We start from the raw sequence: 18052 nt of genomic DNA, 5'->3' as shown, positions 1-18052 counted from the left end.
GAAATTACTGACAATGAATGACACAATGGCACAGAAACACCAGTATGTAATATGGTGTTGTTGCTACTATATTTAATCAATGTGAAGGCGCTTTCTCTTACCAGTGTTACCGTTCTGTCCTGAAACTTATACCATCTGCCATCGTCCTGGGACTTGATTGTAGCAGTGTAACCTCCACTTTGCACTCCCCCATAATGCTCTACAACTGCATGTAGTTCATATGTCTGACCCTGATCAGGGATATCAAAAACACAGAAAATCACAGTGAAGTCAAATATGTGAAGAGACATCAAGAAAGAAAAATAACAGTTATGAGGTAGTTGACTCATACCTCTGCTATTTGAAGGGTGAGGGGCGCATCCACACGGTGGTTTATTTGGTCGAATCGATAGAGAAAATCTTCATACTCAGATCGTTTGAGCAGCAGTGTCAGAATCTCTGGATGATCCATTATCCCAGTTTGCTGGTTGACATATATACAGGAATAATAGTCAGAATATAGTTAGAAGCTATGATTATCATAATGGTGTTGAATGTAATTAGGATTATTAATAGTAGTAGTAGTAGTAGTAGTAATAGAAGTAGATGGAGCTAAGTGAATGGGAGCTAAAACTCTTGGCACTATGGTTTATAGGTTTAGTACATTACATTACATTACATTACAGTCATTTAGCAGACGCTTTTATCCAAAGCGACTTACAATAAGTGTATTCAACATAGGTAGGGAACGAAAACTACTAATCACCAGAAGTCTTTAGTGCATTATCTGCAAAAACAAGCAACCAAGAGTATACCTAGCGCTAAGGTAAAAGTGCAATATATCAGCTACCTATTTCCTTAAACAGATGAGACAAAATAGCTAAATCAAATGAGCATGAGCTAAAACAAATAAGTGAATCGACTAAACAAGATCCAATAAACAATCCAATAATCCAATAAACAATATAGCAATAGAAAACAACCGTTCGTACAACTAGTTAACAACAAGTAGGTCAGTTAGTACAATGTTCATGTTTACAAGTACTGACAAGTCTATCTTAAGGTCAAAGGACTGTGTACATTCTTAAAAGGATAGGTACTTTCTAAGGAGTCTTTGCATTATCATTTATGTGGAACAGAATGAATACCTTCAGAAGCTATCTAATGGTCATTAGACTGCAATTCATGAGAAATGTTATGACCATACACATTTTATGACATCGCCTCAATGTAAATCTATTATAAATGTTTTGTTTGTTTGTTTGTCTGTTAGTTTTTTCAGAACTTACAGTAGTTGTATCTCTTATGACACGACATTGATGACAGTACATCTGGTGATGCCCACGGAATTTGGAATGCTTGAAAAATGACTTCATTCCATTCAACTGAAAAGTATGTAATTATCAGACATAAATCGGTTAATATTATTATTTATGAAATGATATGTAGACATGTCACAAAAAGAATTGTGTTGAATCAGAGAATTGTCATTACCACACTATAGACTTCAGTATCTGTATCCATGACAAGAGGCAGATTCCAGAATGGATCAACTTCATCAATATGGTGGTGACATCTACTGTATGTGGTCCTGTGTCTTAACTGTCCACGAAACATCTGAAGACACACACAAGTGTACATGTAAATGTATACATGATATACATTTGTCTGTGATTAATATAAGAAGCGTACAGTACCTGTGATGCCTCAGGACTGGTCATGTTCAGGATCTTTTCCAAATACTTAGCAGCATCACGCTCTATATGTGCTGGAAGTAGGATGATAAAACATAAAACATTTATTTTAGTCAAGATTAACATTCAGAGGTAATTTACTAATAAAATCTCATGTCTCTATACCTCCACCACCCAAATTTGATTTCACAGCATATGGATCAGCTGTATTTTTCTTCAAGTCTTCAAACAGCTTATTAAGTTGAGCATCAGTGTTCTTAGTCTTGGGATTTATACTGCAGAACCTATAAGAGGAAATCATATACTTGGCATGAGCAGTCTGGTATATTTGTGTACATGTAACTAACAACTACAATGAACGTATGGAGATTATCATTACACCAATAGTATAGTATAACAGACCTTCCTACAGCCTCTCTGAAGTCTTTATTCATGAAGAGAATCTGGAGCACACTGTTTAAGGAACAGTTGGTTGGTGCTTGTCTTTCCAAACCATAATACTTGGGGACTGTAAGAGAGACATTTGAAATTATGTACCAACACAGATGTTACAATTTGATTTCTGATACAGTAAGTAACAGTATGTCATAGTTTACAGCTAACCTTGGGTTTTTGAAAGGCGCTATATTATTATTATTATTATTATTAACCTGGAGAGTCACCAGAGTTGGCAGGTGCACCTGTCTGTGAAGAATTTGTTTCCAGAGGACAGTTGCTCTTTGCTGTTGTTTGCTTGGAAGCCTCTTTCTTTTTGTCACCAACTTCATCTTTCCTCCACCCTTTCATGTTCTGACTGTCCTGACTCTTATGGAGGTCACTGTGTACTGACAAATTGCTTCCTTTCCTTGTGTGGACTCTCTCCTCTTGATATGAAACACTGGACACTTCTCTGTCTCCAATGGAATCAAGCCCTGCATTATAATTACCCTCCTCTGGTGCATCACTTTCTCTAAAGATGTCGCTACGGTCTTCAGAAGAAGAAGTATCTGGTTCATGTGCTAGAAAATAGAAGCAAAACAGACACAAAATTGAGGCAAAGCACCAAGAGATATTCTACCATGAAAAAAAGCCGTCTCATCCTAAACAAAGATATCACCAGGCATATGCAGCATATGAGGACTTACTTTTCTCTTTCTGGTAGATAAGGAGATGAGGACTGTTGGAAGAAACATGCATCAAATGGGAGTTGAGTATACCGTGTGTGTGTATACAATATATATATATACATATATATATATATATATATATATATATATATATATATATATATATATATATATATATATATGAAAAGAAATAAACCTTCCCTCTGCTTCTCTTAGGAAGGAACCGCACACTCCCAATGATGATGGACTCAGTTAATGCTTCATTTTTAGGCTTTATTTAGCACGACGCGTTTCGCCGTGTTGGCTTCATCAGGTGCTATATACACAGGCAGTGACTGATCACTCTAATTTATAGTGACATCCCCCCGTGACAACAGATACTCCGCCCACCTGTGTGGCTACTCAGTCACTTGTTTATACAATGTATCAAAATGTATCAAAAGTGGGCAGGTACAAAAGCAGAAAAAAAGGTGACAGACAATAATAAAATGCAATGTAGAGAGATTATATCTATGTGTATACACACATACATACACTCACACCTACTGTGTGCATGTATATATCCACATACTAAATGCATATATATACACATATGATGCAACATGACACAGAACCACCTTGATAATATGTATATAAATGGTAAATCCTCTAATCTAACAGCAGTACATTTACTGACAGTGAATAGAGTTTTCTTTATATTTCTCTCTCATTGACCTCTATACAACATAGTACACCATACACAGCTCAGTGAAATTTGGAGTAGGCCAAGCAAGACTAAATAGGCTGCAGCCTATGTAAAGTAACACAACTAATTGTGATACTTAAACATATGTGGCAATTTAGAGAGTACAAGAAGTTTACAAAAAGGAACTTAAATCCAGGCTTTCATTCAAGCCATGTGGTTCCATTGAGTTCAATGTGAAGATCCAGTATGTTTCCCTTTGTAATAAAAGTTTTTTGTGGTCACCACCTCGAGGAGGTAGAGTGACCTTTTCGATGCCAATAAATTTGAGTGTGGCTGCAGAGCCATGGGCCCTCTCCCTATAGTGCCTTGCTATGGCGTACTCCATATTGCCATTTCTTATGGCTGCCTTGTGTTCAGCTATACGTATCTTTAAGTTGCGTTTAGTTTGACCAATATAAACCATACCACAGGGACATTTCAACATGTAAATCACATGGGTGGTGTTACAGTTGATGAAATGTTTAATTTTGTATTCCTGTCCTGTGTGTGGGTGATAAAAGACCTTAGTGGTTGAAGTGTTAGAGCAATGTGTGCATCTCCCACACGGGTGGTTACCGCATAGTTCCTCTCTTAGCCAATTAGAACTAGAACTAGGTGATCTATATAGTGATGTGACGACAGAGTCTCTGAGGTTCTTTCCTCTTGTGAAGCAAAACCTTGGTGGTGACAACGACATGTTTTTCAAATTAGGATCACATTTAAGCAGATTCCAATGTTTGTTAATGATGTTCTTAATAGTTTGGGATGAAGTGTTGTACTCGGAAACGAAAGTGACTCTGTTCCCCACAACATCTTTATGTGAGGGATCTAAGAGGGACTCTCTTTGTACAGTTCTAATTTTGTTCATTGCTGTGCGTATCACAGGTTCTTTGTAACCACGGTCTCTGGGCCACTGGGAATCCCAGTTTATTCAGGACAAGACTGCCTCCCCCCTTTTAGACAAGGTGATTTTTTGGAAGCGATATATTGATGACATTTTGATGGTATTTGTTGGTTCGGAAGATGAACTGGTTGAATTCAGGCATTACATCAACAACACACATCCCACTCTGAAATTCTCAATAGAGTTCAGTAAAAAACAGATTGATTTCTTAGATTTACGTATATCTGTGGGTGATGATGGACACCTTAACACCACGATTTTCCGTAAACCTACTGACAGAAACAGCATTTTACATGCAAATAGCCATCATCCCAAACGTCTTATTGAGAACATCCCATATGGACAGTTCCTGCGTCTTAAACGCATCTGCAATAACCCTGCAGACTATGATGTGAAGGCAGAGGACATGCATGACAGATTCAGAGACCGTGGTTACAAAGAACCTGTGATACGCACAGCAATGAACAAAATTAGAACTGTACAAAGAGAGTCCCTCTTAGATCCCTCACATAAAGATGTTGTGGGGAACAGAGTCACTTTCGTTTCCGAGTACAACACTTCATCCCAAACTATTAAGAACATCATTAACAAACATTGGAATCTGCTTAAATGTGATCCTAATTTGAAAAACATGTCGTTGTCACCACCAAGGTTTTGCTTCACAAGAGGAAAGAACCTCAGAGACTCTGTCGTCACATCACTATATAGATCACCTAGTTCTAGTTCTAATTGGCTAAGAGAGGAACTATGCGGTAACCACCCGTGTGGGAGATGCACACATTGCTCTAACACTTCAACCACTAAGGTCTTTTATCACCCACACACAGGACAGGAATACAAAATTAAACATTTCATCAACTGTAACACCACCCATGTGATTTACATGTTGAAATGTCCCTGTGGTATGGTTTATATTGGTCAAACTAAACGCAACTTAAAGATACGTATAGCTGAACACAAGGCAGCCATAAGAAATGGCAATATGGAGTACGCCATAGCAAGGCACTATAGGGAGAGGGCCCATGGCTCTGCAGCCACACTCAAATTTATTGGCATCGAAAAGGTCACTCTACCTCCTCGAGGTGGTGACCACAAAAAACTTTTATTACAAAGGGAAACATACTGGATCTTCACATTGAACTCAATGGAACCACATGGCTTGAATGAAAGCCTGGATTTAAGTTCCTTTTTGTAAACTTCTTGTACTCTCTAAATTGCCACATATGTTTAAGTATCACAATTAGTTGTGTTACTTTACATAGGCTGCAGCCTATTTAGTCTTGCTTGGCCTACTCCAAATTTCACTGAGCTGTGTATGGTGTACTATGTTGTATAGAGGTCAATGAGAGAGAAATATAAAGAAAACTCTATTCACTGTCAGTAAATGTACTGCTGTTAGATTAGAGGATTTACCATTTATATACATATTATCAAGGTGGTTCTGTGTCATGTTGCATCATATGTGTATATATATGCATTTAGTATGTGGATATATACATGCACACAGTAGGTGTGAGTGTATGTATGTGTGTATACACATAGATATAATCTCTCTACATTGCATTTTATTATTGTCTGTCACCTTTTTTTCTGCTTTTGTACCTGCCCACTTTTGATACATTTTGATACATTGTATAAACAAGTGACTGAGTAGCCACACAGGTGGGCGGAGTATCTGTTGTCACGGGGGGATGTCACTATAAATTAGAGTGATCAGTCACTGCCTGTGTATATAGCACCTGATGAAGCCAACACGGCGAAACGCGTCGTGCTAAATAAAGCCTAAAAATGAAGCATTAACTGAGTCCATCATCATTGGGAGTGTGCGGTTCCTTCCTAAGAGAAGCAGAGGGAAGGTTTATTTCTTTTCATATGCATCCTCTTGCCAAACCAGCACCTCCACCCTGGATGTGCACGAGAGCTAACTGTTATATATATATATATATATATATATATATATATATATATATATATATATATATACTGCACACACACACACACGCACACACACACACACACACACACACACACACACACACACACACACACACACACACACACACACAAGCTACTATGAGCATCAAGCCTCAAGTGAGAATTTAAAATAAGGAGATGAAGTTTACTTTTCCATGACTGCTGGGAATGGCTGCGGATCCACCTGTCAAATAAAGCAATAACATTAAATCAGTGTATGAAAAGACTGACAATGAATAACATAATGGCATAGAAGCATCAGTATGTAATAAGAGTGTTGTTGGTACTAGTATGTTCTACCAATGTGACAGTGATTTCTCTTACCACGGTGACAACAAGTTTGTCCTTAAACTTATACCATCTGCCATCATCCTGAGTCTTGATTGTAGCAGAGAAACCTCCATCTGTCAGACCTGCATGATGCTCTACAACTGCATGTAGTTCATATGTCTGCTCCTGATCAGAAATATAAAAACTATAATAATCACAGAAAATCACACTAAAGGAAAAGTTTTAAAGTAGCGGACATCAACACATTTTAAGAATAACAGTTATGAGGAAGTTGACACATACCTCTATCTGAAGGGTGCGAGGCACCCACACACAGGGTTTTATTTGATCATATTGCTTGTGATTGTCTTCATACTCAAATCGGTTGAGCAGCAGTGTCAGATTCTCTGGATGATCTATTATCCCAGTTTGCTGGTTGATGCAGTATAGTATACAGAATACAGTATAGGAATATAGTTAGAATATGTTTAGAAACTATGATGATCATAATGGATTATTATTATTATTAGTAGTAGTAATAGTAGTAGTAGTAGTAGTAGTATTTGTATTAGTAGTAATAATAGTAGTAGTAATAGTAAAGGTACTAGTAATAGTTGGAGTGATACTATAGTGGCAGTAATCATGTGCATAGTGTTAGAGCTAGTTTATTATATTATCATTATACTGTAATTAAAAAAGATTAAATGTGACCACATACAAATAGTATGACAAAGCCTCTATGTACAGTAAGTATATTAGAGTCTTAATTCTTCATAACTTACAGTAGTTGCGTCTACTTTGGCACAACAGGGATCACAGTACATTTGTCCATTGAGTTTGGTACATCTGAATAATGACTTGATACCATCCATCTGAAAAGTATCATTGCGCGATTCATGACATAAACTCAATTAATTTCGTTAAATTATACAATTATGTAGACATGTCACAACATTTTTAATTGTGCTAAATCAGATAATTGTCTTTACCACATTATAGACATCAGTATCTGTATCCATGACATCAAGAGGCAGATTCCAGAATGCATTGACTTCATCAGTCTGGTGGTGACATGTGCCACATGTGGTCCTGTGTCTTAGAAGTCCCACTCCACAAAACATCTGAAGACACAAGCGTATGTCAATATTTTAAACAGATTGTCCATGATGAGGAGACAGTCTGTGATTAACATTAGAAGTCTACAGTACCTGTGATGCCTCAGGACTGGTCAAGTTCAGGATCTCCTCCAAACACCATGCAGCATGATGCTGTCCATACACTGGAAGTGGGGTGGTCAAACATAACACATTTATTTCACAACAGTTGATTAACAGGTAGGCCTAATTTACAAATATAATATCATGTCTCTTACCCCCTAAAGGCAATTTCCTTTTCACAGCATATGAATCGCCTGGATCTTTCTTTAAGTCATCAAACACTTTATTAAGCTGAGCATCAATATAATCAGTGTTGGGATTTTCACTGCAGTACCTACACACAGTATAGAAGACATTATTACTGGGTCTAAGACAACTTTTATTATGTATGTATGTCCATTTACTTCCTATTGACAAATGTAATTAATAAATCATTGATACATTGAGTGAGTACTATAATTATGATGAATCCAAAAGTGGAACAAACCTTTTCACAGCCTCTCTGAAGTCTTTGTTCAAGAACAGAACCTGGAGCACACCGTTTAAAGAATTTACTCCCTGATTCTTCAAGCCATTGTACCTGCAGGCTGTGATGGGGACACGTAGCTTAATAGCCACTACATTAGCCTTGGATCAAGGCTAAGCCTACAGTATGTAACACTAACAGTATCCTTACTTTAGATCAAGACTTCGTAGATGTATTTTATCGTGTCTGACTTTTACTTTCGTATCTACCAGAGTCTTAGCGACCCCCCCCCCCCAGTTTACCCTGGAATTTCACCAGTAAAGCCTGTATTTCTCCGAACATACAAATGCTAACTAGGTGTACGGCGTGGTTGTGCATTGTATTAGTCTATGTTTTTCAATTAAGAAGTGTTTTAATCCCGTCTATGGCCGAATGCCATTTCCCCCCCTCGTTTATTTCCTGTTTACATTGAGTGTGATTCCGTCTTACACCAGATGCGCCCCGTCACTACCGCCAGAATCGGCCACAGACGAGATTAAAACACTTCTTTATTGACAAATATGGACTGATACATTGCAGCACAAACACGCCGTACACCTAGTTAACATTTGGGGCAAGCGGATAAGCACCTTATATTTTGCATTTGTACATAGAAATACAGGCTTTACTGGTGAAATTCCAGGGCAAACTGGGGGGGGGGTCTGATGGGGGGAGTCGCTAAGACTCTCGTAGATATAAAAATGTCAAAATCGATCAAATACATATACGATAGTCTTGATCTAAGGCTAATGTAACAGCACAGAATAACAATTTTAGTAGACAGATTTATTATGTCAGGTTAACATGCTTCAGCTACTGTAGCTTACCTGGAGAGTTGTCAGAGTGTAGACCAGACCCATCTTTACTTCGTTGATACATTGTAGCCCTACTTAATTAATTCAAATGTCTTACTTGCACCATAATAAGTACAAACGATCCATAAAGACTTAAGCGGAGTCCAACAACTGCATTGTAGTTGTTAAATAAGAAACAGTTTCAGCCAGCAGCCAGCAAGATGCCGCTGCGTCCTGGAGGCGAGGTCAGACAACAAGTGAAGAAATTGAACTAAGTTTCGGTCTTTGATTGTGATTTGCTGTCGCGTCATGAAAACACGTGTCCTAATAGTCCAGTTTCATTTTCAGTTGTTAACCCAGCGCCAATTGCAGTTTCCAGTGAGGACGTCGTTCTGGGAGAGGTTTAACAAGATGCTGGATAATTTGTTCATGTCCAAAAACGACACACATAGAATGAAAACCAATACATCTTAAAATGAAGGACTTGTTTTCATCAAACAACACTCTAATTAGCCGAATACAAGACAGATGGGCACCATATTTTTGGGATGACTGGGCACCTGTCCTGGACGAGTGAGCACCGGGACAACTGGGCACCAAAACCATCTGGCCACTAGGCTAGGGAGGGAGTAGGGACATGTGGGCACCTGGACGAGTGGGCACTTAGGGGTGGATATAACTGGGCACCTGGACGAGTGGGCAGCTGGAGGGGTGGGCACCAGGACAACTGTGCACCAAAAACCATGTGGGCACCTGGACGAGTGGGCAGTTAGGGGTGGAGAGGTGGGCACCTGGACGAGTGGGTACCTACCTGGAGATGGGCACCAGGACAACTGGGCACCAATTCGTCCCCAAGTGTTTTTTAACTTTACATAGCATGCTGCTTTGTTTTTGGTAAGTGATATAGGTCAAAAGTACAATATAAGAGTTTATTTGCAAAAATAGTACTGACATTGATCATTTGACAATTTGTTGGTATGCTTCATTCTTTTTGGTATTTTACAATTTTCTCAATTTGTTCTATTTTTTAACAGTACTTCTATGTTGACAAATACACTCTTATATTGTACTTTGAAACTCTGTTATAAATAACTTTTGACCTCAGCACTATTTTGGCAAATAAACTGTGTTTGGGGGTTTAAAGAACAGTTTGTTAAATATCACTTACCAACAACAAAGCATGCTATGTAAAGTTAAAAAACACTTGTGGACACGAATCCTAATTCAGGTGCCCACATGTCCCTAGTGCCCAGATGGTTTTGGTGTCCAGTTGTCCTGGTGCCCAACTCTTTAGGTGCCCACTCATCCAGGGGTGGCCAGTTATCTCCACCCCTAAGTGCCCACTCATCCAGGTGCCCACATGTCCCTAGTGCCCAGATGTTTTTTGTGCCCAGTTGTCCTGGTGCCCACCTCTCCAGGTGCCCACTCGTCCAGGTGCCCAGTTATCTCCACCCCTAAGTGCCCACTCGTCCAGCTGCCGACACGTCCCTAGTGCCCAGTTGGTTTTGGTGCCCAGTTGTCCCTAGTGCCCAGATGGTTTTGGTGCCCACCTGTCCTGTTACCAATTAGGAATAGTCCCACATTTGGACCTATGTAGTAGGCTAAATAGGTGGAGGCTGATTTATTTAATCATTGCATAGCCTATCAACAGCATAGCTGTCTTATAACTGGCAAGTGGTAACATAATATTTCATTTAGTATTTCTATTCTCTAAAAATGTTGTGCAATAAAGTGTCCTTTAGTCAAGTATGCTAACAATAATTAAACAAATCCTTTATTGCTATTTATGCTTTTATGGATCATATTAATACCTTATCGTTCTCTCTCATATAAAGTATGTTTGTCACAACCTGGCCTTCGGATGGGTAGAGACAGATGGCCAGTAAAGGATGTCTGGGCATAGGCCTACTGCCAAAGGGACATGGATGGGAGGTTTGGGTTACTGAGCTAAGATGAAAGGTTGATCTGTGTTCAGATTACCTATTTTTTACAAGTGCCTCATGGCCTTAATATGCTGATGTAAGATATATAATCAAATACTAATTTTAACAAAACATGCTGCTCAAGACCCAGAGCTGCTTACCAGTGCTGCCTGGTCTCTCTTTCAGCTACTCTTCATTTGCTCTTCTATGTTGCACTCAGTCTCTCCCCTGAATCCAATCAGATTGTGTGTGTGTGTGTGTGTGTGTGTGTGTGTGTGTGTGTGTGTGTGTGTGTGTGTGTGTGTGTGTGTGTGTGTGTGTGTGTGTGTGTGTGTGTGTGTGTGTGTGTGCGTGCGTGCGTGCGTGCGTGCGTGCGTGCGTGCGTGCGTGCGTGCGTGCGTGTGTGTGTTATTCATTTAACTAAGACATATACCGAATGGACGCTTAAATTAACAATGAGGATTATTTATTTATTTATTATTGTGTTATGTACTGATTTACATATCCTATTTGTACGTGGTGCTTCCACTGTTCATTTGTAGAAAATGTTAGCAATTGTGAAAAAGCCAGTAAATTACATTACAGACTGGAACGTTCTTGGAACAGCCTACAGAAGAATAAAGGCTTGCATTCCACCATAAACCATAACCAAAGATTCCGATAAATGTTTGAAGGCCATAAAGATTATGGCATGCTGCTTTCCCCTAAGTCATGTGGCTTCTTGTAAATGGCAGGAGAGAGACTGAAAGTGAAATGTTGAAACATGATAACAAATCCAGTTGCAGTGACACAGCATATTATCTTCCATCCAACAGGTACCAGGTCCTGGAGTCTGGATCTGATTTACATTTTATCTACATGTTGTAAATAAAATGTACAACTTTCTGTGAGTTGAGTATGTTCCCATTGTTCTGAAATGCCTCAGGGACACATGACCACACCCCCTGAAATACCCATCTCCTTTGTGTAACTTTTAACTATACTCTCCTATAAGTGTAATTTACTTGCCAAGGTTCTCTTATCAACCTATATTCCAAAGTCCTGAGAGAATTGATACTCAGGATTTCACAGAGTCGTGGTGATGGTCGGCACAATCATGACCAGACTTAATCTTTTGGTATATTTTGTATTTTAACTTGCCTTTCATATTTGTGTGTCACAGTTAATCTGAATGAATGCACATGTTTTACCCAATTCAAAAAGTTTTCACACCCTTTAATTTGAGCCTTAAGGTTTGAATTAGTATTACATTTTCTTGTAATTTGCAATACTGTATGTTCATGAAATATAGCCTATTTGTGTTGATATTAGAAAGTCTCAGGATAACAGACCAATATTTTCTCTTGATTTCAGATCTTTTCTTGTTTTATGGCATGGATAGAGGTCAGGGGCGATAACACTCAAGTGAAACTGATTTTTCTGCATCCATGACGAAATGAAAGTAAAAGTTGCAAGCAACCATGGTAAACTAGGCTGGGCCTGAGTCTATGGAAACAGTGTGAAAGTCATTTCAAGATGGGTCAACAACGGTAAGGTTCACTTTTTGCCTTTAGGGTTGTGCTAAATCAATTAAAATTGTACCTCATCTGACAGCAAAACATTTCTCAATGTAAATTTGTCATACAGACCTGGAAAGAATTTGATATGATATGATCTATTGTGGTCTTTCTTTCTTCCCCTACACACAGCAAGAAGGCACGTAATCAGAAAGGCAACAGGCACAAGAAGGCGTGTGATCAGAAAGGCAACAGCCGCAAGAACACACGTTCAAAATCTACAACCAATGGACCAAACTCAACCAAAGAGCCAACTTCTGACAAAGAAGGTATGATCCAACAAACTGCACAGACTGCACAACCTTGTCTTCATATCTACAGTATGCTACGGTCCTGTAATGCAGTGGTTCTCAACCTGTGGGTTACCCCCCCAGTTAGGGGGGGGTAAATATTATTATTTTGGGGGGTCGCGGCCTGAAAAGGTTGAGAACCACTGCTGTAATGCCTGTCTTGTGTTCACTTTTAGAATCTCCGTCAAAGGCACAGACTCAGACCACTGTTTTCCATGGCTTGTATAATCAGGGAGCCACCTGTTACCTGAACTCTGTTCTACAAATCCTCTTCATGACGACTGAGTTCAAAGAAAGGTTTGATCAGGATATATGTACATAACACAAAATTACCAATTCATATTTGAACTAGAGCCCGACTGATTGATCATTATTTGACTTTTTCTTGGTGAAAATGTTCAAAAGTTTTCAAAAGATTTATTTATTTATTGAAACTGGTGTTTCAATAAAATAAATTCTACTTAAATGTTCTCAAATCAAGTTTTTCCAAATTGATTAGAAAGTGTTTTGACAAAATAAAATATCAATCAAAAATCAGACTCAAGATTCTGCCATCATCGGTCGGGCTCTAATTTGAACAAAATGCTTTGCAGAATGGTCAATGTTTCTATTGGATGGTTCTTTTCCCACACAGGTTAGATGCGGAAAATCATCATGACCGTCACCTGCTAAATTTATTTGAAAATCTGGAAAAAGGAACCGGCAGAACAAATGCTATCACTGCAACGTTTGGGATTCAAAACGGTATGTTGATCAATCAGTGATAACAGCAAAAGAGCAGAGACCATTGCCATTAGGCTACCTAGAAACTTGTATTTCACTTTAAGCCTAGTCAAGTTGAATAATTCAAGTGTCATTGAGTTGACTTCTCTCTGTGTCATTCTGCAGTTTTTGTGCAATGTGATGCTGCTGAATGCTTAGAGAAGATTTTAAGTATGGTCAGCTCCAAGGCATCTGAGGTGAGAAAGAAACTGTAAATCACTGCCTGCATGCAAAAAAAAAAAAAATATTGTAAATATACATTTAAAGCATGGTTATAACATACATTTTTATTTAGGTCTTCAAGGGACAGTTGAAACACAGAACCCAGTGTTCTGACGGACACATTGTGAATGAGCAAAAAGCCTCAATTTGGACCCTGCCACTACGAATAGAAGATCAACACTACAGCTTGGTAAGGGAACGTTAAAGTTCAATATTTAACGATCTTATGTGTGATATAAGACATGGATGTCGTTTTGGAATTAATTACAAAGTTGATGCATTTCCAGGAAGAGGGCATTGCAATGTTTTTCGAGCCTACATCAGTCAGTGCAGACAATTCAGTGTATTGTGACCACTGTGATGGAAAGGCAAAGGCAATCATTGTGAGTTTTGGAAATTTGAATCTTTTCATGTTCACCACAATCAAATTGTCGTAGTATACATATGTATGTATGTATGTATGTATGTATGTATGTATGTAATGTATTTGTATGTATGCATGTACAGTATGTTTGTGTGTGTGTGTGTGTGTGTGTGTGTGTGTGTGTGTGTGTGTGTGTGTGTGTGTGTGTGTGTGTGTGTGTGGTATATATGTGTGTATATATATATATATATATATATATATATATATATATATATATATATATATATATATATATATATATATATATATATATATATATATATATATATGTGTGTGTGTGTGTGTGTGTGTGTGTGTGTGTGTGTGTGTGTGTACTTACAGTATTTTTATGATTCACATACTGATTAATTCCAGTGTTGTTTAATCTTTACTTAGGAGTGCGAAATGGAGAAGTGTCCCCAGATTCTGACTGTACTCCTCAATATATTTGACTTTGATTACAACACCATGTCAAACTTCAAAATTGACTGCTCTGTAGATGTGCCACACACTTTACAGATAAAGGTATGAAGAAGCCACCATATAAATGTAGTTGAATGGTGTTTTCTACTATTCCTTTTTTGTAATATTTTGATCTCATTATATGTTTTCATTTGCATGAATAGAATGTCAAGTATCAACTGTATGGAATGGTGAATCACTTTGGTACTCTGAGTGGTGGACATTACACAGCCACCATCCAATCTCTCAATAACACCTGGCATGACTTTAATGACTTGAGGGTCTGTGAGGTGAGTAGAACATTTAGTGCATACTTGTACATTATATATGACATGTGAAATATATGTCAAATAGCTTGCCTTAAGTAGGTGAATGTCAAATGCCTTTGTTTCATCTTGCAGACTCAAGAAGAACTGTTTGCACGAAACAGCACACACAAGTATGTCACATATTCTTTTTTCATCTATGCTTTATATCTTAGAATGTGGTCTCTTTGGTATAGTTGTATCCAAAAAGATAACAATGCTGTCAAATGTATCTTTCACTTCTTCAGATCCACTAGTGCGTACCTGTACATGTACAGGAGAGGTAAGGGATACTAAGTTACATAATCAGATCTACTTGTGCAAACAATCAAACCTGTTGAGCTGTTAATAATTATTTTGATAACTAACTGATCATAACTTGTGGTGTTATAATGCCTCTATTCCAAAGCTCCAGAGTCACAGTTGCCCAGTGACAGTTCTGAACAAAGTCTACCAAGAGACAAGTCAGACGATAAACAGGAGGGAATCATGTCATTAGATGAACCAAGGGACAACCTGGTGGAACACAATGGAAACAGAGGAGAAGAGCTCAACAGAGTCGCACAGACAGAATACCACGTGGAAGATGAAATCAGCATAGCACTACCTAAAGATAGGCTAAGTACCAGTTTCAACGAGGCTGGGCTTGAGAAGGAGCCTTTGATAGAACAGAAGCAGCATGTAAAGAAAATGCAGCAAGACAGTAAGGAGGTGTGTGAGAAAGAGACTATAGAGTCAAAGGCAGAGGCTAGAACAAGGGTCTCAACAGGGGATAGTCCACGTCCCAACAATGAGCGGGGCGTCAAGATGGAAGACGGAAAAGAGAAAAAGAAATCTTGTATGAGGTGCATCTTACTTTAAATTGTCACATCACTGGTTTACAGGTGTAAAGAAGTGGATGATATTTGTTTTTGGAACTAACCTGGAATTAACTTTTGAGAGCTTAAGTAGTCTCAGACAGAAGGACAACACATTGATTTGTATCCACAGTTCAGCTCAATGTTTGTAAGCACTGAGTTAAAACTTTAATAATTATTTTTAACCAAACTGTATTAAAACATGATTATGAACCAAACGTGTTGATGGCCAAATAAATGTAATGGTGTTTTAAATTGAGCTTTGTGTGAAGTGAGTTTATTTAGCTACATGTTCAATTAGTACGGTCAGATGTCTGCCAATGAAACAATATCTTTTGCTACTAATCTTAAGCTTTTTATTTACATAACCATTCCAAGGAAACAGTTCAACTGGTGAAACTTTCAAATACAGTACATGCTGTTGCTAGAGTTAGAAATAATTGTTGAAAACATGAATGTCCATCCATTCTTGCACGCAATACATAAAAACATTAACATCCTGTTTTATTATCTACAAATTGAGAATAGGTTATGGCCTATAATTATTTATACAGCGTGGCTCTGCAGGAGGCTAGCCGTCTGGGCCGGTCTGCACACTGCCAGAACAAAGGCTGTAAAAGTACTCATTTTTGCATTATGGTTTTATACTTTTATAATGGAAGTCAATTAGTCTCTTGTCGGGCTGTTAACCTTACCCAAATTTGGAGTCACATACTGTGTACAATACATCATAGAATAAGGAGCATCCTATAGAGCCCTTGGGGGACCCCGGTCAACTGTATAGATAAGATAGGACTTAAGTGGTTAATCATCTGAATCTTGGTTTATGGTGAAATTCCTGTTTAGGCTATTTGTGTGTTAGGATATACACTGTTCCAGGAACTTCCAGGAATATTATGTCTTTACATTCATGCACTGCCATATTCACTATTTTTTTCACAAATGAACATTGGAAGCATCACAAAAAGACTGGACTGGTGGAAGATACTGTTGTTGTGTCACTGCAACTGGATTCGATAGTATAGAGCCATGGGGGGCCCTGGTCAACTAAGTAGAGATAGGATTTAAGTGCACTGAATCTTGGTTTATTGTCATGCACTGCCTTTCTCATATTCATTACATTTTTCACAAATGAACATTGGAAGCATCACAAATAGGATGTGTAAATCATATCACACAATAAAATAAAACATTTAAAGGGATATTTCACTTTTTTCCTCTTTTTTGGCTTTTATGCCTTTTCTTGATAGGAAAGTATAGGCTGACAGGAAATGGGGAGAGAGATGGGGAGTGACATGCAGCAAAGGCCGTCTGGATCGGGAGTCGATCCCGCAACACATTGGATTACCAGCCTAGGTGCCCAGACGGTTATGTCTGGGCACCTAGACTGGTCTGGGCTTTTTCCTGTTTTTTTTATTGTATTTTTCTTTTGATTTTCAAATAAATTATAAGAAATAAATGAAAAAAGTAATTGAAAAAACATGGCCCCCTCACATATTAGGAGGGCAGTATGAGTCACCAGAACCAAGGAAGGGTGTTTTCGAACCTATGTTGATACAGGAGAAAGACTGTAGGCACAGTAGCACTGAAGTTATTTATACTAAATGACTGAGTGGCATGAGTCTCGTTTCATTGAAATAGAAACTCAAGTTGGACTTTCGTTTCTTTTTTTTTAACGATATGATAACGTTAGGCAGTATCGAAACCAAGTCTGGATGGACTGTCTTCTATACGTCATCATGGCATGCTTTTGAATTGGCGGCTTACAGGCAAACTAAGTGAAAGCATTTGAGTCAAAGCCACAGGCCTTGCCTACTACAGTGCATCGTTTCACTACGGCTCAAGAACAAAGATGGGAAGGACATACCAAGTTATGGTGACTGGGTTGAGAAACCAAAAGTTACTCGTTGATTTGTGCGAATCCGAAGAACATATGAAAAACATGACAATCCTGGATATGAAGAAGAAAATTAGCGAAAAGCTTCCAGATGTCCAAGGTAAGACAAACACAAACATAAACACATTACATTACATTATTACATTACATTACATTGTGTGTGTGTGTGTGTGTGTGTGTGTGTGTGTGTGTGTGTGTGTGTGTGTGTGTGTGTGTGTGCTTGCGCGCGCGCGCGTGTGTGTGTGTGTGTGTGTGTGTGTGTGTGTGTG

The 18052-nt window shown here is 38.5% G+C and overlaps 2 protein-coding genes across 9 annotated transcripts in view; one reads left to right on the top strand and one right to left on the bottom strand.

The window, feature by feature from the left end:
- LOC308102218 (uncharacterized protein) overlaps positions 1-9344 on the bottom strand; it is a 44660-nt gene extending 35316 nt beyond the window's left edge. For 6 of the 8 annotated variants that reach the window (XM_080451819.1, XM_080451818.1, XM_080451820.1 and 3 more), the window contains exons 1-18: positions 9141-9344; positions 8296-8395; positions 8024-8142; positions 7860-7930; positions 7641-7772; positions 7434-7523; positions 6955-7083; positions 6706-6837; positions 6531-6565; positions 2798-2829; positions 2324-2671; positions 2076-2181; positions 1839-1957; positions 1677-1747; positions 1474-1596; positions 1269-1364; positions 332-463; positions 102-230 (exon numbers count right to left, since the gene is read on the bottom strand). In XM_080451819.1, coding sequence (XP_080307945.1) covers positions 102-230; positions 332-463; positions 1269-1364; positions 1474-1596; positions 1677-1747; positions 1839-1957; positions 2076-2181; positions 2324-2671; positions 2798-2829; positions 6531-6565; positions 6706-6837; positions 6955-7083; positions 7434-7523; positions 7641-7772; positions 7860-7930; positions 8024-8142; positions 8296-8395; positions 9141-9192 — 2016 coding nt within the window. In that variant the 5' untranslated portion in view covers positions 9193-9344. The remainder of the gene's footprint in view (positions 1-101; positions 231-331; positions 464-1268; positions 1365-1473; positions 1597-1676; positions 1748-1838; positions 1958-2075; positions 2182-2323; positions 2672-2797; positions 2830-6530; positions 6566-6705; positions 6838-6954; positions 7084-7433; positions 7524-7640; positions 7773-7859; positions 7931-8023; positions 8143-8295; positions 8396-9140) is intronic. The other 2 variants (XM_080451824.1, XM_080451821.1) reach the window with 2 other exon arrangements.
- Positions 9345-12452: 3108 nt separating this feature from the next.
- LOC308102229 (ubl carboxyl-terminal hydrolase 18-like) lies at positions 12453-16109 on the top strand. The gene is made up of 12 exons (XM_080451844.1): positions 12453-12558; positions 12718-12854; positions 13052-13172; positions 13510-13619; positions 13764-13834; positions 13933-14049; positions 14147-14242; positions 14659-14787; positions 14889-15014; positions 15126-15163; positions 15278-15312; positions 15439-16109. The coding sequence occupies exons 1-12, from the start codon at positions 12545-12547 to the stop codon at positions 15888-15890; spliced, it is 1446 nt and encodes a 481-aa protein (XP_080307970.1). The 5' UTR covers positions 12453-12544; the 3' UTR covers positions 15891-16109.
- The last annotated feature ends 1943 nt before the right edge of the window (positions 16110-18052 follow it).

This window comes from Gymnoscopelus braueri (assembly GCF_963280865.1).
Source record: "Gymnoscopelus braueri genome assembly, chromosome: 15".
Classification (NCBI taxonomy): Eukaryota; Metazoa; Chordata; class Actinopteri; order Myctophiformes; family Myctophidae; genus Gymnoscopelus; species Gymnoscopelus braueri.
This window is presented reverse-complemented; position numbering and strand designations above follow the sequence as displayed.